At 38.2% G+C, this 20,002-nt stretch overlaps 1 protein-coding gene across 1 annotated transcript; it reads left to right on the forward strand.

The window, feature by feature from the left end:
- The first annotated feature begins 917 nt into the window (after positions 1-917).
- On the forward strand, positions 918-19,725 carry LOC107584909 (uncharacterized). The gene is made up of 4 exons (XM_016271679.1): positions 918-1,023; positions 15,132-15,404; positions 16,691-16,963; positions 19,600-19,725. The coding sequence occupies exons 1-4, from the start codon at positions 918-920 to the stop codon at positions 19,707-19,709; spliced, it is 762 nt and encodes a 253-aa protein (XP_016127165.1). The 3' UTR covers positions 19,710-19,725.
- Positions 19,726-20,002: the final 277 nt, after the last annotated feature.

The raw sequence follows: 20,002 nt of genomic DNA on the forward strand, positions 1-20,002 counted from the left end.
TTTATTTTTAATAGAGAAAATAGAGCCGAAAGACCATTGACAGAAACGACCCTGGGCGCTTGTGGTGTGTACAACTCTGCTCGATGCTATGCTCACTTTAAACTGTAGAAACAATCAAATGGTGCTAACATTAATCGTTGACATTATGTCTTGCGGTCTGAAACCGAACCGCAGTCCACTATTTGAGGATCCATGGTGTAGGAAAATTGCAACTGTTGAATTAATCATTAAATATTCTAGATATTTAAATATACTACATTAACATGCTATATGTGATTTTTCTAGCTAATCTTGCATTTTAATTTGTCCTCTACCTGCATACACACTGGTTTCATATTCATAAGCAGACAGTTGAACAGCTTATTTTTGCTACAGAATAATAGTTATATAGACATTTCCTCTTTCCCAGGTGAGAAACTTATACTTTGCTGAATTTTTATTTCATAATCATGCTATGGTTTAAATCTATGTCTACATCCAGTAGGGGGCAGCTTTGTGTAGCTGTTATGTTTAAGCCTTGAGTTCAAAATGTTTTTTTTATAATAACCTTGAACAATTTATGCACGATCTTAATGGTTCATTAGTGCAATAATATTTTAATAATTGTATTACTATCAATACATATTATGAGAAACACAATGAATTAGAATTTGATTTTTTCTTCATGTGTCAGACAGAGCTGTGAAAGCTTCAAACTAAAAGACCTTAATAACTGAGAACTGCACATAGACCATAGTATATGTCATGTTTATATTTTTGAGACATTTAAACTCTCACTTTGTAATACTCTGATACAGGTCCGGTTATGCAGTTCTGATAGATGTTGCATTGTTTTACTGATAGACGTTTAACATTCTTTTAATTAATCCATACATAATCCATACCCAACCATACAGTTGGTAGAAACTGACTGGAAAATGGTTTTCTCCAAGAGGGTTCAAGTCCTTGTCAAAGTGGATGGTGTGGAGGTGTGCAGGGGAATAGGAGTTGAAGAAGGGATAATTGCAGCCTTCAGTGCTTCAGGTGGGTGGCAAGCCCCTTCCAATAAATATTCAGAATAATTAATATCCTGTTCTGGTTCACAACCATGAACCCAATTTCAGCATCACTTGTGGACTGAATAACTGCAAGTCATCTTCAAGTCAAGTCAAGTCAAGTCTGCTTTATTGTCAATTCTTCCACATGTACAGCACATACACACAGAGAATTGAAATTGCGTTACTCTCAGACCCCTGGGTGCATACAGATAACATAAATACAGATTAAATACAAAATACAAAATACAACTATACAAATAAGGTAAAATGTAAAAATATATATAAAGCACAAGGCATATGGCAGATAGAGTGCAAACCAGTAAAGTAAACAACAGTGCAGATATAATGATTGTAGTGCAAAAAAAATGATTTGTAGTGCAAAAGAGCTTATTCAGACTGATTAAGTGTGTGTGTGTATTTGGAAGGGGGGAGTGGGAGAGTCCATTAGAGGGTCAGAGTTCAGTGGTGTCCTGAAGTCAACAACAACAATATCTTTTACAATATATGAGTCTTTCAGAAGTCGTGTCTATCGAAAACATAGGAAGCTTGTTCTACCTCATGATGATATGGATTGCTACTGAATACATGGACAATGACAATGATTTTGAAAACATGGACTGTCACAATGATCTGGAGAATACCATTGAGCTACAGCCTAGGACAGATGAAAAGCATCCACCTAGTAGGAAGCATTTTTTTATTTTGTTATTCTAAAGAGAATTACAACTCTTTTATTACTTACCATCTTCAAAAAAAAATGGGTTCAACATTTTAGAATGTCCTGAAATAAGAGAAATGGTACAGTCAAGGGAAGTCCTCTATTTTTCCAAATGAAATACATTTTAAATGTCAATACTGTATGGTTTCTGTGTGGCAAGTTTTTAATACCAGTGTCGTATGATTCACACTTCCATGCGTACACAGTAAAAGTTGACTTTGAATGGAGTGTTATAAAACCAGAGCAAGAGATGGACTTTCAGCCCCTTGACGCATTCTCTGCTGATGATAAATTGTTTGTGATCCTCAAGAATGTTTAAAAAGTTCAAATTAAATGTGTAGTACTGTGTTTAGTGAAATGTGGGATTGTAATAAAATGGTTTACGAGTAAAAGTTACAATTAATGAAATGTGTACTGTTGGAAAAAGATTGCTTTGTAATTCTTAATGTTCAAAAATGTAGAATGTAGTAGAAAAATATACTTAAAATGAGATCTAGTGCTGTTTTGAAAAAGTTTAATTACTTTGTGATTCTTAATGTTACATGCTTTATTACACGGTAAAAAAAAATGGGATGTACTGATTTTGAAAAAAGTGTAATATAATATTAAGCTTAATATTCTTGCTGTTTACAACTTTATAAATCGTTTTAAAAAGTTAAAGAGTATAAACATAACTGTTTTTGAAAAAAAGTTAAATTGCTCAGTATATGCATCCTGTTATGACACATTGTGATAGAGCTTAAAATATTCATCCTGTGAAAAATGTGAGAATGTAATAGTTGTGAATGTTTAATAAATGTGTGTTTGTGATAAAAAGTTAAGGGTATAAAAAGTCACTGTGGAGGAAATTTTATTTCTATCTGAAATATTAATATTATTTGCTTCACTGTACTTAAGAGTGTTCTTTAGACTGTCTCTGCGTGCTTCAGTATGATTGAGTTTTTCATGAGCTGAGAGATAACAGGAAATCTATTTGTGTGTGTGTGTGTGTGTGTGTGTGTGTGCAAGACAAGTATGAGACAGATGTTATTTTAGTTTCTTAAACATCCTGGCTACTTAGAAAATGATTTGCATTAAATTCTTAGAAACAAATCTGGAGGACAGTTAGGCACCTTAAATGGACATATATGTTGAATAATATGCATTATGATTGGATGAGATAAAAGCATCCACATTTGATGAAGGTATAAATGTTGAGTTTGGCCGTTTCCTCTTTGTTGCAATCTACAGCCAACCCTGAATGACTGTATGGATGTAGACCTTTTCCTGCAGGAAAATAAATATTCAAAAGACTTTTGTCTCATACCTTTAATTGAAATGGAAAATTGACACGACAGTTACAATTAATGAAATGTGTACTGTTGGAAAAAGATTGCTTTTTGATTCTTGCCGTTTACAATTTTGAGTATAAAATAAAATAACTGTTTTAAAAAAAAAAAGTAAATTATCGTCTTGTTATGACATTGTGATAGAGCTAAAAACATTCATCCTGTGAAAAATGTGAGAATGTAATAGTTTTGAATGTTTAATAAATGTGATAAAACAGCATTCTGGCCTATTTAATGTGCTGTATGGAGTACAAATTTGCCATCACAAGGTACAAAAGGCTTGTCACCCTTAAAAGGACAAATTTGCACCTTTTTAAAAGGTACATTATGGTACCATAGCACTATAAGGTACAATTTAGTCAGCAGAGGTACATATTTGCCTTTGAAAGGTACATACGGCAAGGGTACAGTACAGATATGTACCCATGTGAAAGGGTACAACGAGTGTACCCTTGAGGGTACTGCCCCAGTGACAAGCCGTTGTACCCCTGAAGGTACAAATTTTGCACATTTTTCTGACAGTGCACAAATGGGTGTGCCAAGCTTGTAGCATCATACTCAAAAAGACTTAAGGCTGTAATTAGTGCCAAAGGTGCTTCAACAAAGTATTGAGCAAAGGCTGTGAATATATATGTACATCTGATTTTTTTTTCTTTTTTTTTATAAATTTGAAAAGATTTCAAACAAACTTCTTTCACGTTGTCATTATAGGGTATTGTTTGTAGAATTTTTGAGGAAAATGAATGTTATCCATTTTTGGAATAAGGCTGCAACATAACAAAATGTGGAAAAAGTGAAGCGCTGTGAATACTTTCCAGATGCACTGTACATTGCCATTTTGCATATTACATTTCAAAATGAATATTGCTACCCATATGCTTCCATAAGTGAGAGTGTAACCAATCAAATTGTAGAACGCTGTAAAGCAAATGTAGATAATATGATCATCAAGGTATAAATATGAGTGTATTGTTCTGGTCGTTGAGTTGCTCTGCTGTGTCTGAAGTGACTCCTGGACAGCTGTGAATAAACCTTATAAACTTAGGAGTGTGTCTTGATGCTGCACAGCTCAAGAAGGGAAACACTAAGGAATCTAACACACACTTTGGAAGTGATATGCAGTGATAGTGTCTTCTTGGAATGGTGGTTAGAGTCCAGTATAGACAAACTGGGTTGCCAAGCATCTTAAGATAAAATTATTGTGAACATTTTTAATTAAAGGGGTGGTTCAGTGTTTTTTTTTTCTAGGCTTGATTGTATTTATGGGGTGCAGTCTAACATGTGTTAATGCTATTTTTCACATAATTTACCTTTATTCCACACCGCTCTGTCCCTTCTCAGAGAAACACGCTGATCATTTCCTTCTTGTATGAAGTCCCTCCCTCAGAAATAGATGATGGGCTCCGATTGGTTAGCTAGCCCAGTGTGTTGTGATTGGCTAAACCGCCTCTAGTGCGCATCTAAACGTCCCGCCCCTCACCTCAGCGGCATGTGCTCCGGTTGTATTGTAAACAAAGGCGTCGTTAATATCGCTTTTCAGTTTGAGCCCGATTGAGAAGCAGAGGATATTATTGAAGAGGATCGTGCAGAATCTGTGCAAGCACGGCTTTTTTTGTTTGTTGTTGTCTCATACTTTAGATACGCTGTTATTTGTAAATGCTACTGCATATGTTAGCTTTTAATATACGGTTTTATCCTGATTAAAGCTTTAATACAGTACGGCAACTGCACGCACGTCCATGTTTAATGCTTCTCATAGCTATGTAGTGAAAATCAGTGTATATGGAGCCGAGCTGAATGAGAGAGAGAGAGAGAGAGAGATGTAGAGCATGTGCAGAGCAGGGGGACGTGAGGAACAGTATTAAGAACCATTGCTTTAGAACATTGATTGTGAAACTTGTGAATCCATTAGAATCGTTAGAAGACAGAATCGCGATTCATACATTAATAGATTTTTACGTGCACCTGTAGTTTTCTCTTCCTCTTCTCTAAAGTAGCGCAGCATGGCCTCGCCCCCTTTGCTGCCTTTTCCCGGGGGCGGGGTTTATCTGGGTTTGTGATGTCACAGTGTCTAAAAATGATGATCTGGAGCTGTATGTCACATAGAAAAAACCATGCATGTGTAAAAATCAAGAGCTATATCTAGATGGCCTAATGTGATTGCATATTTCAATGATAAAGACTCTTTTGTCCTACTTTTTTTGATTATTGGGTGCATCTTCTTCTTTACTATCCTGGAAGCAGGTATTATATCAGCCTTAGTTGAAGGTATCACTTAAAATCAGCCTCATTTGAAAAAAATCCAGCAGAAATGTTTGTCATAAGAGCCGCTTCTGCATTTCACATTCTACTTTTAACATCTTTTTTTTTGTTGTTGTTATTCTTGTTAACAGAGGAAGTCGGTTAAGTGTTAAGACTCAGTAACTGCCGCTCGTGTATCTCAGAAAGCTGTAGTCTCTAATCTATGACAGCATGAACCAGCTTTATATCCTTTTATTGGCCCTTTGGTCAGCTTTCAGTAAGTGGATTCCATTTCTTTGCCTCAGATTTTGTGTTTATCTGCTATGTGTAAGGATTAGGGGTGTAACGGTTCTCTGTAAAAAAAAAAATCGGGTAACAAAAATCGAAATTGTACCGTTCTCCTCCCATGGTTCTGCACGCACTTGCACCGCGGTTCAACTTAAATCTGACAATGCATCTGTAAAATGGTTTGTTAAAAATAACAACACATAAAACAGTTCGACTAATGTATGTTTCTGTCGATGGATACACATTCTGGCTTACCTACATTACCTACAAATACATTACAACAACAGCAAAAAAAAAAAAAGACAAACCTGTCACTCTTTGTTCAATGCGAGTGCCATATGCTGGAATATGACCAGTCGTTCATGCCGTCATCACCCGCGCATGTGAGACCTGAACAGCACATGTTGCTATCTGAGTTTAAACTAAACTCATTTAAGCCTTGCCAGTTTAAATATTAAAGAGCCAGAAGATGCGAATGAGAACTCGCGCACGCCGTGAGAAGATTTGTGCGTGCACACGGAAGTGACTAAAACTGTGTGTTTTTCAGCCTGGTACAAAAAGCGGTTTTGGTCTATATAGTAAATTTTGCAAACTGTGAGGGGGGTGAATTTTTTATAACTTATCCGTTAAAATTTTATTAAGCCTTAAAGTTCTGCATAATTAAGGGTGTGGCCACTTGAGTGACAGGTGGATTGCCGCTGCTGTCACTGCCGTTGAGCTAGGTGGGCATGGTTTCAGCAACCAGCTCCCGCCTCTTTGCCCATTTTCGATTATCCGAGAGTGACGCACCCACTTTGAGCTTCAAAAACGCCCTCCAGAAACCTACGGGTGATTACTCACTGCAAGATTTGTGCGTGCACACGGAAGTGACTAGAACTGTGTGTTTTTCAGCCTGGTACAAAAAGCGGTTTTGGTCTATATAGTAAATTTTGCAAACTGTGAGGGGGGTGAATTTTTTATAACTCATCCGTTAAAATTTTATTAAGCCTTAAAGTTCTGCATAATTAAGGGTGTGGCCACTTGAGTGACAGGTGGATTGCCGCTGCTGTCACTGCCGTTGAGCTAGGTGGGCATGGTTTCAGCAACCAGCTCCCGCCTCTTTGCCCATTTTCGATTATCCGAGAGTGACGCACCCACTTTGAGCTTCAAAAACGCCCTCCAGAAACCTACGGGTGATTACTCACTGCTCTTGATTGAATAGCTTGTGACGGTATTTGGCCTTAAAAGGTTGGGTTCGGGCGCCAGGTGTAAAAACCACCACAATTATTGAATTAAATTAATCATTAGGGATTCAATTATTAGAGCCACTATCAATTCTTTCATATGAATCAAATAGGACAAGCAACAACAAGAAAGGGGTTTCCAAAGTTTTCTATTCAGCATCAATTCCAATCATATTATCTCATAATTCAGTACATCATATTCAACACGGAAAAAGAAAAAAGAAAACAGAAAATAAATAAATCACAATTTTAATTCCAGGCCCAGGAACATTTACCTTTTAAATACCTTACAATAAATGAGTGACAAATAAATCAGCAAATAATTAAACAATTGAATAATTCAAACAATTAAATGTAATGCAATAAATATTGTACAAGACAAAATAGAATCACAATAAAATAAGACAATCACATAGGAGAAAAATAAGCATAAGAAAAAATCCTCTGGATGCAAAGTTCAAAAAAAAGAAAAGGGGGGAAAAAATCCTTTTTAATTTATTCCCCTATACAAATACACTATTTTAACAAATTAATTTCAACAAACTTTAATTCTTAACCCCAAACAATATTAATCCAACAAATTCAAAAAACAAACATTAATTTGTTCACCGTGTCACTCATGAAACTACTGGGCCTGCAACAACAACAGCATAAAAAAACACTAGTTCCCGCATTCAACATTTCACTCATTTCCAAATAATTTGGCATTGCAATACGAAGTACTAGCTAATCCGGGACAATTTCATCAATATTAAAACCCTAGAAAATCCTCATCCTCTGACTCCTCAGTAAAAATTGTCAAGGCTCCCTCCATTTTCTTACGATCCAACTCTGTGGCAGAGGGGAAGGCAGGCTTCAAATTGCACACATGGACTGTACGCAAGTCTTCTCTATTGTCCTCACGCACAACACGATAATTTACTGGACCTAATTTTTCTACAATTCGATAAGGCCCGATCCATTTTGCTGCAAATTTAGCTGCAAATTGTTTAGAGGCCTTAGAAAGGGGATGTGCTTTCATCCAAACCCTATCATTTCTGGAGTAATTCACATTCCTACGACCTGCATCATAAAAACATTTTTGTTTCTCCTTAGCTCGAGACAAGTTAATTTTTACCATCTCCTGCAAATCTTTAAGAACTCTGAGACTGGTCTGGTGTGGCTCTAGAGCACGTTCAAAAGGTCCTTTCAACCTTCTTTGCAAGAGTAATTCTGCTGGGGAGTATCCCGTACTCTCCTGAACAGCAGAATCGATGGCATACCTCAACTCTGGCAAATAATGATCCCAATGATTATGCTCACCAAACACGTAAGAAGATATCATCACCTTAACCGTCTGATTCACACGTTCGGTGAAGTTGGTTTGGGGGTGGTATGCTGTTGTCAATTTTTGCACCACTCCCCACCTGCTACATAGCTCCTGCAAAATTTCTGAAGTAAATTCAATGGTCAAAGGCAATGGTCATAAGATCCACACCGAGCAATTCCCATAGTTCATGTTCTTCAGTCTGCTGTAACACGCCAGCTGGTTTACAACACTCAGGTTTACATTGTTGACAACTGACACAATTTTTTACAAATTCTGCAACATCTCTCCACATGTTTGGCCAAAAGGCAACTTCCATTAACCTTTTTTGTGTCTTATAACGACCAAAATGCCCACTTAACGGGTTGGAAGGATATACTTCCAACATAGTCTGGCGAAGGATCTGTGGGACATACACTTGAAAATGGGTTCCCTTGGAAGGATGAGTCACCTTCCGGTAAACCTTGTCCTCTAAAATAACAGATCCAGAATCATCAGGACTCTGCATATTATGAACTATACTCTGATATACTCTTTGGACCTCTACATCTTGCTGCTGTGCTATCCAGATATCCTCGTCAGTGAGAGGAAACTGTAAGACCAGACTATCTGGGGTTTGCTTATTGGTATAAGCAGCAACTATTGGGGAAAAATCAGAGCTACTGACACGGGACAAAGCATCGGGTGCACTGTTAAGCTTTCCTTTGCGGTATTCAAGAGTAAATTCAAACTCTTGCTATTTCAAAGCCCAACGACTCAGGCGAGAGTTTGCCTTGGTAGTGTTAAACACCCAAAGGAGAGATGCATGATCAGTCACAACAATAAAAGACTTGTCCTCCAGATAATGCCGCCACCTTTCGACCGCCCAAACAATGGCCAAACACTCCCTCTCGGTGGTAGAATAATTTCTTTCTGCACCAGTAAGTGTACGGCTTGCATATGCTAGTACTTCTTCAGTCGTACCAAATGTAAATGGTTGCTGGGCAAGAACAGCCCCCAAACCTGTTGAACTGGCATCTGTATAAACTATAAATGTATAAGTATGATTAGGGTGTCCCAGTATAGGTGGAGAAGAAAGGTGCATTTTCAAATTCTCAAAGGCAGCCTGACATTCAGCTGTCCACTCGAAACGAGCTCCTTTTCGTTCCAAGGCATTTAAGGGTTCGGTGATAGCTGAAAAATTAGGAACATACCTATGATACCATCCACTCATCCCCAAGAACTGCTGAAGTTCTTTAAGATTTTTTGGCACAGGGAAATCCTGGATGGCCTCGGTTTTAGCTGGATCTGCCTTCACCCCTTCGGTGGTCACCACATGGCCAAGAAACTTAATTTCTGTTAAACAGAAATTAGATTTCTGAAGTTTAAGGGTTAGTCCTGCCTTTTGCAAACACCTCAAAACCCTTTGGAGATCTTGTATATGCTGACTGAAATTTGATGAATAAATGACTATGTCATCTAGATAAACCAAACAACACTGTCCTAAACAGTCAGCCAACACCCTATTCATAAGCCTTTGAAATGTGGCTGGAGCATTCTTTAAACCAAAAGGTAACACCTTAAATTCATACAACCCAAAAGGGGACACAAAAGCAGTCTTAACCATACTGTCTGGGTCCATTGCCACTTGCCGGTACCCGCTGTTAAGATCAAGGGTACTAAACACACTGGCTCCAGCAAGAGACTCCAGGATTTCACCCACAGTAGGAAGAGGGAATGCATCACTTTCACTCACCGCATTTAATCGTCAAAAAACAACACAAAAACGCTGGCCTCCATCTTTTTTAGGAACTAGTACAATAGGAGATCCCCAAGGAGAATAAGATGGCTGAATGATGTCTCGTGTAAGCATATTGTCGATTTGTTCCCTAACTATTTCCTTTTTATGTACTGGTAACCTATAGGGCTTTTGCACAACACCCACATCTGTACGGACAGCGATCTTATGAGTAAACATAAAGCAGATTACTCTACAAAAGAGTAAAAAGAACATGAGACTCTTTGTCTGATAAATTACTCTCATTGACTTTTGTTTGCACTAACTCCACAAGTTCTACACTAGTTTCTTCCTGCACATAATTCTCCATACACTCACTCACTGACCACTCAATCTGGAGAGGATGGACAGAGGAATAAAGAGAAGCAGTAGGCTTACAATCCACAGGTGGTGTACACGACCTCCAAGAATCCCCGGAGGTAATTGGTGGCTGAAAGGGGAAAACACGATTTTTCAGGTCCCCTAAAAAACTGTACAACTGATCTTTAATATTAAGCTGCAAACCAGTCAACCCTATGAAATCTAACCCCAGCACCATTGAATAAACAAGGTTCTGAGCTGGAAGGACTACTGTAGGAACCTGAAAATGCAAATCATGCAAATAAAAATCAAGTATTTTCTGTCCAAGAGGAACAGTAGCATCACCATTAGCCAGATAAAGTGGTCCTTCATGCCATGCATCAAGTTGCTCCTTAGGTCCTTTCATCTTGTTCCATAAATCAAAATGCAATAATGTGTAAGTGGTCCCTGTATCTACAAGTGCTTTCCCAATACAGTTCCTCACAGTTAAGGGAACAACTAACTGTCTAAGAACTACAGGGCCAACTCCTTTGTCCTGTCTGCTACCAATCGGATCCTTCTTTACAAGTCATTGAGTATCATAAGCAGATACTACACTTCGTTGATGACTACGACCCTGGAATTCTTTACCACTCTGGGCCTGCCCTCCAGAGTGTTTTCCACTTAAAGAAGCCTTGAAATTAGGACAAGAACCTGGGGAATGACTCTCATGACACCTCCAACACAACAAACTTAGATTTCGTTGCTCTGAAGGCAAGATAGCCTTTGTATCTACCTCTTTTATTTTTCTAACTTGTAAATTCTGGTCTAAAGTAGTACTCTTAGACAACTGCAGCTGATTATACCTTCTCTGCAGATCAAAATCCCTCTCCATTTGAGTCCCCAGCCTCACCAGTTCCCCAACAGTCTGGGCACGACCTCGAAGCTGACTAGCAAAACAAGGGTTCGTAGCTTTTAATAGGGCCTTTAAAACCTCATCGTCAGTAGCTTCCTTTTTCCAACGCTTAAACAAAGCTTGAAATGACAATGTAAAGTCACGGACACTTTCATTTGCCCCTTGTAACCGATTTCGTACTTGATCCTCCAACACGTCTTGATAGTCTTCTGGCAAAAAAAAACAGCTAAAAAAGCTTGCTGAAAATCTTCCCAGGTGTCAATATTAAATCTCACAGTCTCCCGCCAGTCACGGGCAGAAGCATGTAGCACACTACGCATTGTTGCAAGTATTTCACTATTTGACATTGGTCTGAGAGCCAAGAAATCTTTACATCTTTCCAAGTAAACTAGAGGATCGGTCTCATTATGCACCCCCCCAAAGGATGGAAATACCATTTTAATAGGCAGCACACGGCCACATTTCAAAACCTGTTAGACCTACCTAAAAAAAATCTGAAAAGCACTGTTTATTTTATTTGTATCTTTGCTCGGTTGCTTGTAATTCGATTATTTGTTCTTATTTTCTTTATTTTTATTTGACAATATAGTCCTTTTTTCCCTAAACATAGCACATACCGAACCATACCGAAACCGTTAATCTGAAACCGTGATACAAACCGAACCGTGAGTAACTTGAACCGTTACACCCCTAGTAAGGATAGGAGTCAATATAATTTTTGCTTTGTACAGATTTTTCAGATCCATAGTGCATACTACTAATACTACTTTAGTGGCAAGAGCATCTAATGACTTTAGTCTATACACTGTTCTGTCAGTCTTAATTTTTTTAATATTTTAAACTGCAAGAATAGGTGTCAATTTAATTTTTGCTGTGCTTTTATAAAATTACATTTTTGTCATTATTCCTTTGCAAAATATTTTAACGTACAAGGAAATGAGTCAATATAATTTTTGGCATCTTTTTGTACAGTGTCATCTAATACATCTGGCCCTGATACTAAAATGTATCCTTCAATGACATGTGCATCATCTATTTTTTATTATTATATATATATATATATTTTTAGTGCAATTTGAAATTGAGACAAACCTTGAAATATATATTTAAAGGGGTCATATGATGCGATTTCAAGTTTTCCTTTCTCTTTGGAGTGTTACAAGCTGATTGTACATAGATAAGATCCCTGAAGTTGCAAAGACTAAAGTCTCAAAACAAAAGAGATATTCTTTATCAAAGTTAAGACTCTGCCACGCCCCCTAAAACGGCTCGTTCTAACACGCCCCCACATATCTACCTCACTATGTGGAAATATTTGCATAATGCCGCCCAAATGTGCACACAAAGAAAGAAGGCGTGGTTTCAGTAACCGCAGTTAGTGTTGAAGCAGCCATGTCAGGGAGATGCTGTGTGTTTCTAGGCGAAAGCAAAAGCACTTTATTTGGCCTTTCCGAATGTAGATGCATTTAGGAATCTTTAAGATTACTTACAACAGAACAGCAATGCAGAGGAGGTAATTCTGACTTTGCTATGACAATCTGGCGCTTCTGAATCAGTTACTGTTTTGTTATTAGTTTAAGTATTTGTTATTGACTGTTCAAATGCGGAGTTTTGCGCATCGTGTGTGTGTGTGTGTGGGAGAAAGAGAGAGAGAGAGAGACAGGGTCACATCACCATGGAGTCAGCTGTCTTAACCGTGGCTTGTGTACTGCAAACACATATTCATCACTGTGTCTGTCACTCGACTCTGTTTCCCTTTTGGGCTCTGTCTTTACATTAATTTTGAAAGATGAAGCTCGCGATTATGGTAAGGGGCGTTACATTTCCGACAAGTGCTTGCGGTGTTCGGCCAATCACAATGCACTGGGTCAGCTGGCCAATCAGAGCAGACTGCGCTTGTCGGAAGGAGGGATTTTGTAGAAAACGAAGCGTTTGAGAGAGGCGGGGCATAGAGGACCTACAATAATGTACAGTATTTGAAAAATAATGTGTTTTTTGAACATTAAAGCATGTCAACATATTCTGTTACACCAAATACACAAAATAATGATCTTTTAAAAAGTATCATATGACCCCTTTAATATATAATAGTTTATTTTGAAAAAATATTAAAAAACATTTTTTTTATTTTAATTTTAAAAATAAAACATAAATTAGATGGAAAAACTAAAAAGTAAATAAGAAACTAAAAAAGGTACTAAAGTACTAAAATAACAACAACAAAAAAACTGAATAAAACAAAAAAAAATTAACAAAAAACAATTATTAAAAAATTAAATTTAAATGAAAACTGAAAATATAGTAATAAAAGCTAATTCAAAGTATCAATAAAATACTATAATACCTCTATAATAGCAATGTCAGTTATTTAAGGTAAAAAACGATAGCTGAGTTCATAGTTTTCATGAAGCGCCTATTTTATGATCAGGATTATTTAGGGGCAGCTCTAACCCCTGCTGGTATACACCATATAATTGGGCACATTTAGTGCTGGAAATGGTCCAAAGAGTGAATTTCAAGGAGTGATGGCATTCCGATTCAAACTGTAAATTCAATAACAGACAATCTGAACTGAAACCATTACTCTAACAGATCCAATAACAGAAACTTTGACTTTTTTAAAACTTTGTATAAAGCTGCATGTGCTAATGTGAAATGCATTACGAAGCAGTGTCTACTTAGGGAAGCTTTACATTTAATAACCCAAACATTTTCCTGATTTGTACACATAATGGAATGTGTTGCCTTTTACAGTGTCTAATATCATTTTCCATAGATTCAGACACCAGCTCCTTCCTCATCTATAACAAGGACCACAACAAATGTGTGTATGCAGTGAATGCTACTGTGGTACAGGCTGCACTATGTGATGTATCATCTAAGGCTCAGCAATTCAGATGGATTTCCTCTTCACAAATCATCAGCCTCTCTTTTTATCTATGCTTGGGGTCAGAGAAGATAGACGACTGGGTCAAAATTATCCTTCTGCCCTGCAATGATCTCAGTCCAGAGCAAACCTGGGAATGTAAAGATGAAAGCTTGTTTGGTTTGAAGGGACATCCACTGCACCTGAACTATGGAAATCATGAGGAGCCAAATGTGATGTTGTTTTCGGGAACAGGTGTTTGGAGCCGCTGGCTGATTTATGGGACCAAAGAATATTTGTGTTCTCATGGATATCAAGGTATGACCAAAAGTCCACCTAAGAGATAGGAAATTTGGACAGTTATTAAGATTTCATAATAATGGCTGCCAAAATGTTAAATCCGTCCCTAATGTCTACTATGAATTTCCCTTAATTCTATTATGAAATACCCTTTAAGTTTAAGCCTAATGTCTTTTTTTCTGTTCTGCAGAGATATATACTACAGGTGGTAATTCATTAGGGAAACCATGCCAGTTCCCTTTTAAGTTTGGTGGCAAGTGGTACGCTGACTGTACTGTGGATGGCAGAACAGATGGTCAGCTGTGGTGTTCGACAGAGAAAGATTATGATACGGATGGAAAGTGGGGCTTCTGCCCCCAAAAAAGTAAGAAAACACAGCTATTCACTACAGAAACATCACTATTTATTATTTAATGAGCACCATAGACACTTTACACTGGTTCTCAACTGGGGGCCTCAAGAAGTGAAGACGAAGTGAAGAGATGTATGGTGTCCCATACTCGGAATTTAACCCATTCAAGTGCACACACACAGCAGTGAGTAGTGAACACACACCCGGAGCAGTGGGCAGCCATTTTTGCTGTGGCACCCGGGGAGCAGTTGGGGGTTCGGTGCCTTGCTCAAGGGTCTCACCGCAGTCGTGGTATTGAAGGTGGAAGAGAGCGCTGATCATTCACTCCCCCCAACTACAATCCCTGCCGGTACAGAGACTCGAACCCACAACCTTTGGGTTACAAGTCCGACTCTCAAACCATTAGGGCACGACCGCCCCCTGCCAAGATGACATATAAAAGGATTTAAAATAAGATTAAACAAGCATTAAAATGAACTATGAATGTTGTTTTATTTCAGATGTCCCAGTGCCCAATATTACAGTGTTCAGGCAGATGGAGGACAGAGAGCGTGTGATAGTGATGTGTTCATTTGGAAGGATGCTCATTGAGAGCTCTTTCCAGCTGTCACTGAAGAGTAAATACAACTATACCCTGAAGAACCCACTGTGCTGTTCAAGTGAAAAGTGTGTGTTCGAAGTGAAAGGGAGTCCACCGGTTTCCTTCGCCTGTGTGCACCAGATTGATTCCGTCATGAACCGTCAGAGTGAGACCTACACCTACAGTCCATCAGGTAAAACATACTGTGAACATAATGTAAAAGTATTATAATCTGTTTTGCTGGATTTTGACACCTCAATGTTAAAGGCACAATATGTAAGATTTTTGAAATAAAATATCCAAAAGACACTTGCACGGTGTTATATATTTCATGCAGTTGTGTACTTACGTTATCCCAAAAGTTCCCAAATGAAATGAAGTGTTGTGTTGAAAAATGAAAACTGTCTGTTGAGCTAATGAATGCAGCTGCCAATCAGAGGCGTTCAGATGAGTCATCGCTGAAAACACCAGAGTTTCTTGTTCAGTGTGCGCGCTCACTGACTGAATTCTGCTCTCTCGAGGATTCTCTCATCATAAACAATGAAGTGCAGATGTACATATGATGTAAGTAAGAGATTCATTCATCAAACAGTGTTTGGAGCCGCTGGCTGATTTATGGGACCAAAGAATATTTGTGTTCTCATGGATATCAAGGTATGACCAAAAGTCCACCTAAGAGATAGGAAATTTGGACAGTTATTAAGATTTCATAATAATGGCTGCCAAAATGTTAAATCCGTCCCTAATGTCTACTATGAATTTCCCTTAATTCTATTATGAAATACCCTTTAAGTTTAAGCCTAATGTCTTTTTTTCTGTTCTGCAGAGATATATACTACAGGTGGTAATTCATTAGGGAAACCATGCCAGTTCCCTTTTAAGTTTGGTGGCAAGTGGTACGCTGACTGTACTGTGGATGGCAGAACAGATGGTCAGCTGTGGTGTTCGACAGAGAAAGATTATGATACGGATGGAAAGTGGGGCTTCTGCCCCCAAAAAAGTAAGAAAACACAGCTATTCACTACAGAAACATCACTATTTATTATTTAATGAGCACCATAGACACTTTACACTGGTTCTCAACTGGGGGCCTCAAGAAGTGAAGACGAAGTGAAGAGATGTATGGTGTCCCATACTCGGAATTTAACCCATTCAAGTGCACACACACAGCAGTGAGTAGTGAACACACACCCGGAGCAGTGGGCAGCCATTTTTGCTGTGGCACCCGGGGAGCAGTTGGGGGTTCGGTGCCTTGCTCAAGGGTCTCACCGCAGTCGTGGTATTGAAGGTGGAAGAGAGCGCTGATCATTCACTCCCCCCAACTACAATCCCTGCCGGTACAGAGACTCGAACCCACAACCTTTGGGTTACAAGTCCGACTCTCAAACCATTAGGGCACGACCGCCCCCTGCCAAGATGACATATAAAAGGATTTAAAATAAGATTAAACAAGCATTAAAATGAACTATGAATGTTGTTTTATTTCAGATGTCCCAGTGCCCAATATTACAGTGTTCAGGCAGATGGAGGACAGAGAGCGTGTGATAGTGATGTGTTCATTTGGAAGGATGCTCATTGAGAGCTCTTTCCAGCTGTCACTGAAGAGTAAATACAACTATACCCTGAAGAACCCACTGTGCTGTTCAAGTGAAAAGTGTGTGTTCGAAGTGAAAGGGAGTCCACCGGTTTCCTTCGCCTGTGTGCACCAGATTGATTCCGTCATGAACCGTCAGAGTGAGACCTACACCTACAGTCCATCAGGTAAAACATACTGTGAACATAATGTAAAAGTATTATAATCTGTTTTGCTGGATTTTGACACCTCAATGTTAAAGGCACAATATGTAAGATTTTTGAAATAAAATATCCAAAAGACACTTGCACGGTGTTATATATTTCATGCAGTTGTGTACTTACGTTATCCCAAAAGTTCCCAAATGAAATGAAGTGTTGTGTTGAAAAATGAAAACTGTCTGTTGAGCTAATGAATGCAGCTGCCAATCAGAGGCGTTCAGATGAGTCATCGCTGAAAACACCAGAGTTTCTTGTTCAGTGTGCGCGCTCACTGACTGAATTCTGCTCTCTCGAGGATTCTCTCATCATAAACAATGAAGTGCAGATGTACATATGATGTAAGTAAGAGATTCATTCATCAAACAGTGTATAGACAGCTTTACTGATTATAAGGGAAGTTTTTTGAGAGTGCTTAAACTCACGCTAGACTGAAGTCAGTCATGTACTGTTCTTTGACAATGTAAATGCTTTTGCTCGCTTTCTCTGTATAATTTATTTGTACAGGTAATAAAAACAAATTTATGAATTACATCCGTGAACATGATTCATGAATTCCATGTCTCTGGATGGTGAAAACCATAGATATGTATAAAACGACATCTCCTATCGTTCCACTCTCCTTCACAGCGTCATTAAGCTTCGCCTTTGTTATTGTTCTGAAAATGCGACCTCTAGCGGCGAAAACGGTCCGTGTAACCCTTTGCAGTTCTTTGTTCAATTCGCACCATCAAAATGAACCAAATGAAAAGTTGGCTTCAAACTTTCATTTTCAATTTCTTTGGAGCAATTTACAAACGGATAATTGTCTCTCATTTTAATTTTCAATTTTACGAGTTTGGGTTGTTGCGCCCGAATCTGATTTTTGAACTAACATAAAAAATGACTCATTATTCTGATTTTCCACTTCTCTGTTTTGCGCTCCCGGTTGGAACGTACCAGGGGGAGCGGGGGGTGGGGATGTGGATGTATTTACCCAGAGCGCTGTATGTATAGGCCCTATGCCTATGCATTGGCACATCTGACCATGCAATAATTAATTATCAGACCTCCATTAACTGTGTGACTGCACGTTAACAACCACAGATTTTCTGGAAGATGTGTGAGTGGAGTGTGCTTGATGATTACGAAAGTGTAATCCACAGGTTAGTAGAGGAGCTGGGATACACATGCAAACAAGTTCAAGAGGTCCTACAGCAGCAATATGGACTCTGGCGAGGCTCCAGTATTTCCTCCATTTCTAAATTCTGCACATCGAGGAACATTCATCGTTTTGATTACGCACGGCTAGGGAGAGATGGTGTGGATGCAGTCGTTCGACCTGCAGTTACTGTTTGTGGCCCTGTGTACGGTAGAAAGATGATGACTGGGATGTTGAGATCTTCGGGATACAGGTTGGGCAGGGGCGGCGCCTGAGAATTTTGAACGCAGGTGCTGAGGGGGTGCTAGATCATTGACAGAGGGAGCTGGGCAATTCAGGGCTCCAGACTCATTCTTCCCACTTGGTCGCTCTTTTGCGACTAACTTTCTCAGTTGGTCGCACGAGCACATGTTTTTTGTTTGCTACAACATGGGATTAATCAGTGCATGCTGATGAACTTTTATCATAGTTTAGTTATATGAAAACGAAAGTGGTTAACATTCAACCCGTTCTATATTATAAGCCTTTAACTTTTTAAGACTAAAACAAAAGATGGATTCATTGTTATTTTTAATTAAAAAGCAAAACAACAATAAAACAGTAAGATACAATGACAAACTAGCTTACAAAATGTTTATTAACAAAAACGAATAAGATGAGGCATGGCATAGGCCTACACCACATGCTGTATTACATAATAACTTATAAATTACAGAACGTTTAGCAAACACTGAGGAATCAAATAAAAAAGAAAAAATAAAACAAAATCCATAAAAATATCCTCCATAGCATAACGTGAGGTAAACAGCAAAGATAAGCTTTTCAAAATGAAAACAAAAAGAAAAGTAAAACTACACTTGCTGCCAGTGACAACTTATAAATTACAGAACGTTTAGCAAACACTGAGGAATCAAATAAAAAAGAAAAAATAAAACAAAATCCATAAAAATATCCTCCATAGCATAACGTGAGGTAAACAGCAAAGATAAGCTTTTCAAAATGAAAACAAAAAGAAAAGTAAAACTACACTTGCTGCCAGTGACAGTGCTTGGGTTACAACAATAAAACATAAGTGGCCCATTCACATATTTGTCGGATGCGAATTGAACAAAGAACTGCAAAGGGTTACACGGACCCGAAAACTTACATACTGTGCCTTTAATGTACACTTTAAAATATAGTTGTTGTTTTTTTGTGTTTTTTTGGTTTTGGTCCTGCCCTGTAGAATGTTTAACAATGTTTCCCTGTAATGGTTTAATGGCAGTAATACAGTGGTGTACTAGTAGTCATTATTTATTCATTAATTTAATGTAAATTTTTCATTTATTGTTGAAAAGTTCAACCAACTGACATGAGCACACCATATTACCAGACACAGAGTAAGTGCGCAGATTACACTGTTGTATCGATGCTTTGATAATTTTATATTTATGTTTGTTTTCAGATATTGCTGAAGATCATCATGAGGAAGGAGTATCTTCATTCTACATCTGCTTTTCCTCCTCCATTGCTGTTGGTCTCATCATCATGACTGCAGCAGTGATCATGGCCACCATCAGGAAGTAACACTTGTAAAAAAAACTTGTCCTGCAGCAGTAAAGATTCTCATAATATATGAGCAAGTGAGGTCACTCTTTTTTTTTTCACCAGCTATGTGTTTTGTCACATTTAAGGAGTTAGCACTACACAGTTAGCACTCTTAAACCACTGCATTAAATGAGAAAAAAATTAAGTCAGATAATGACTATACTGATGTATAAGAGGACGTCAGAGTTTCTGAAGAGGAAAGGACAGGCAACCAATCAATTAATCATTTCAGATTGATCAAAAGAAAATGTCACTAGCTTTTTATCATGCTG

Source organism: Sinocyclocheilus grahami, unplaced genomic scaffold (assembly GCF_001515645.1).
Source record: "Sinocyclocheilus grahami isolate Dianchi unplaced genomic scaffold, SAMN03320097.WGS_v1.1 scaffold64.1, whole genome shotgun sequence".
In the NCBI taxonomy this organism is placed as follows: Eukaryota; Metazoa; Chordata; class Actinopteri; order Cypriniformes; family Cyprinidae; genus Sinocyclocheilus; species Sinocyclocheilus grahami.

Bases quoted from the DNA above. Each gene is read 5' to 3' on its own strand.
- LOC107584909 (XM_016271679.1), top strand. From the start codon at position 918: ATGGTTTTCTCCAAGAGGGTTCAAGTCCTTGTCAAAGTGGATGGTGTG. The intron at 1,024-15,131 runs GTGGGTGGCAAG...GTTTTATTTCAG, and splicing joins TGCAGCCTTCAGTGCTTCAG to ATGTCCCAGTGCCCAATATT. The intron at 15,405-16,690 runs GTAAAACATACT...ATGAATGTTGTT, and splicing joins CTACACCTACAGTCCATCAG to TTATTTCAGATGTCCCAGTG.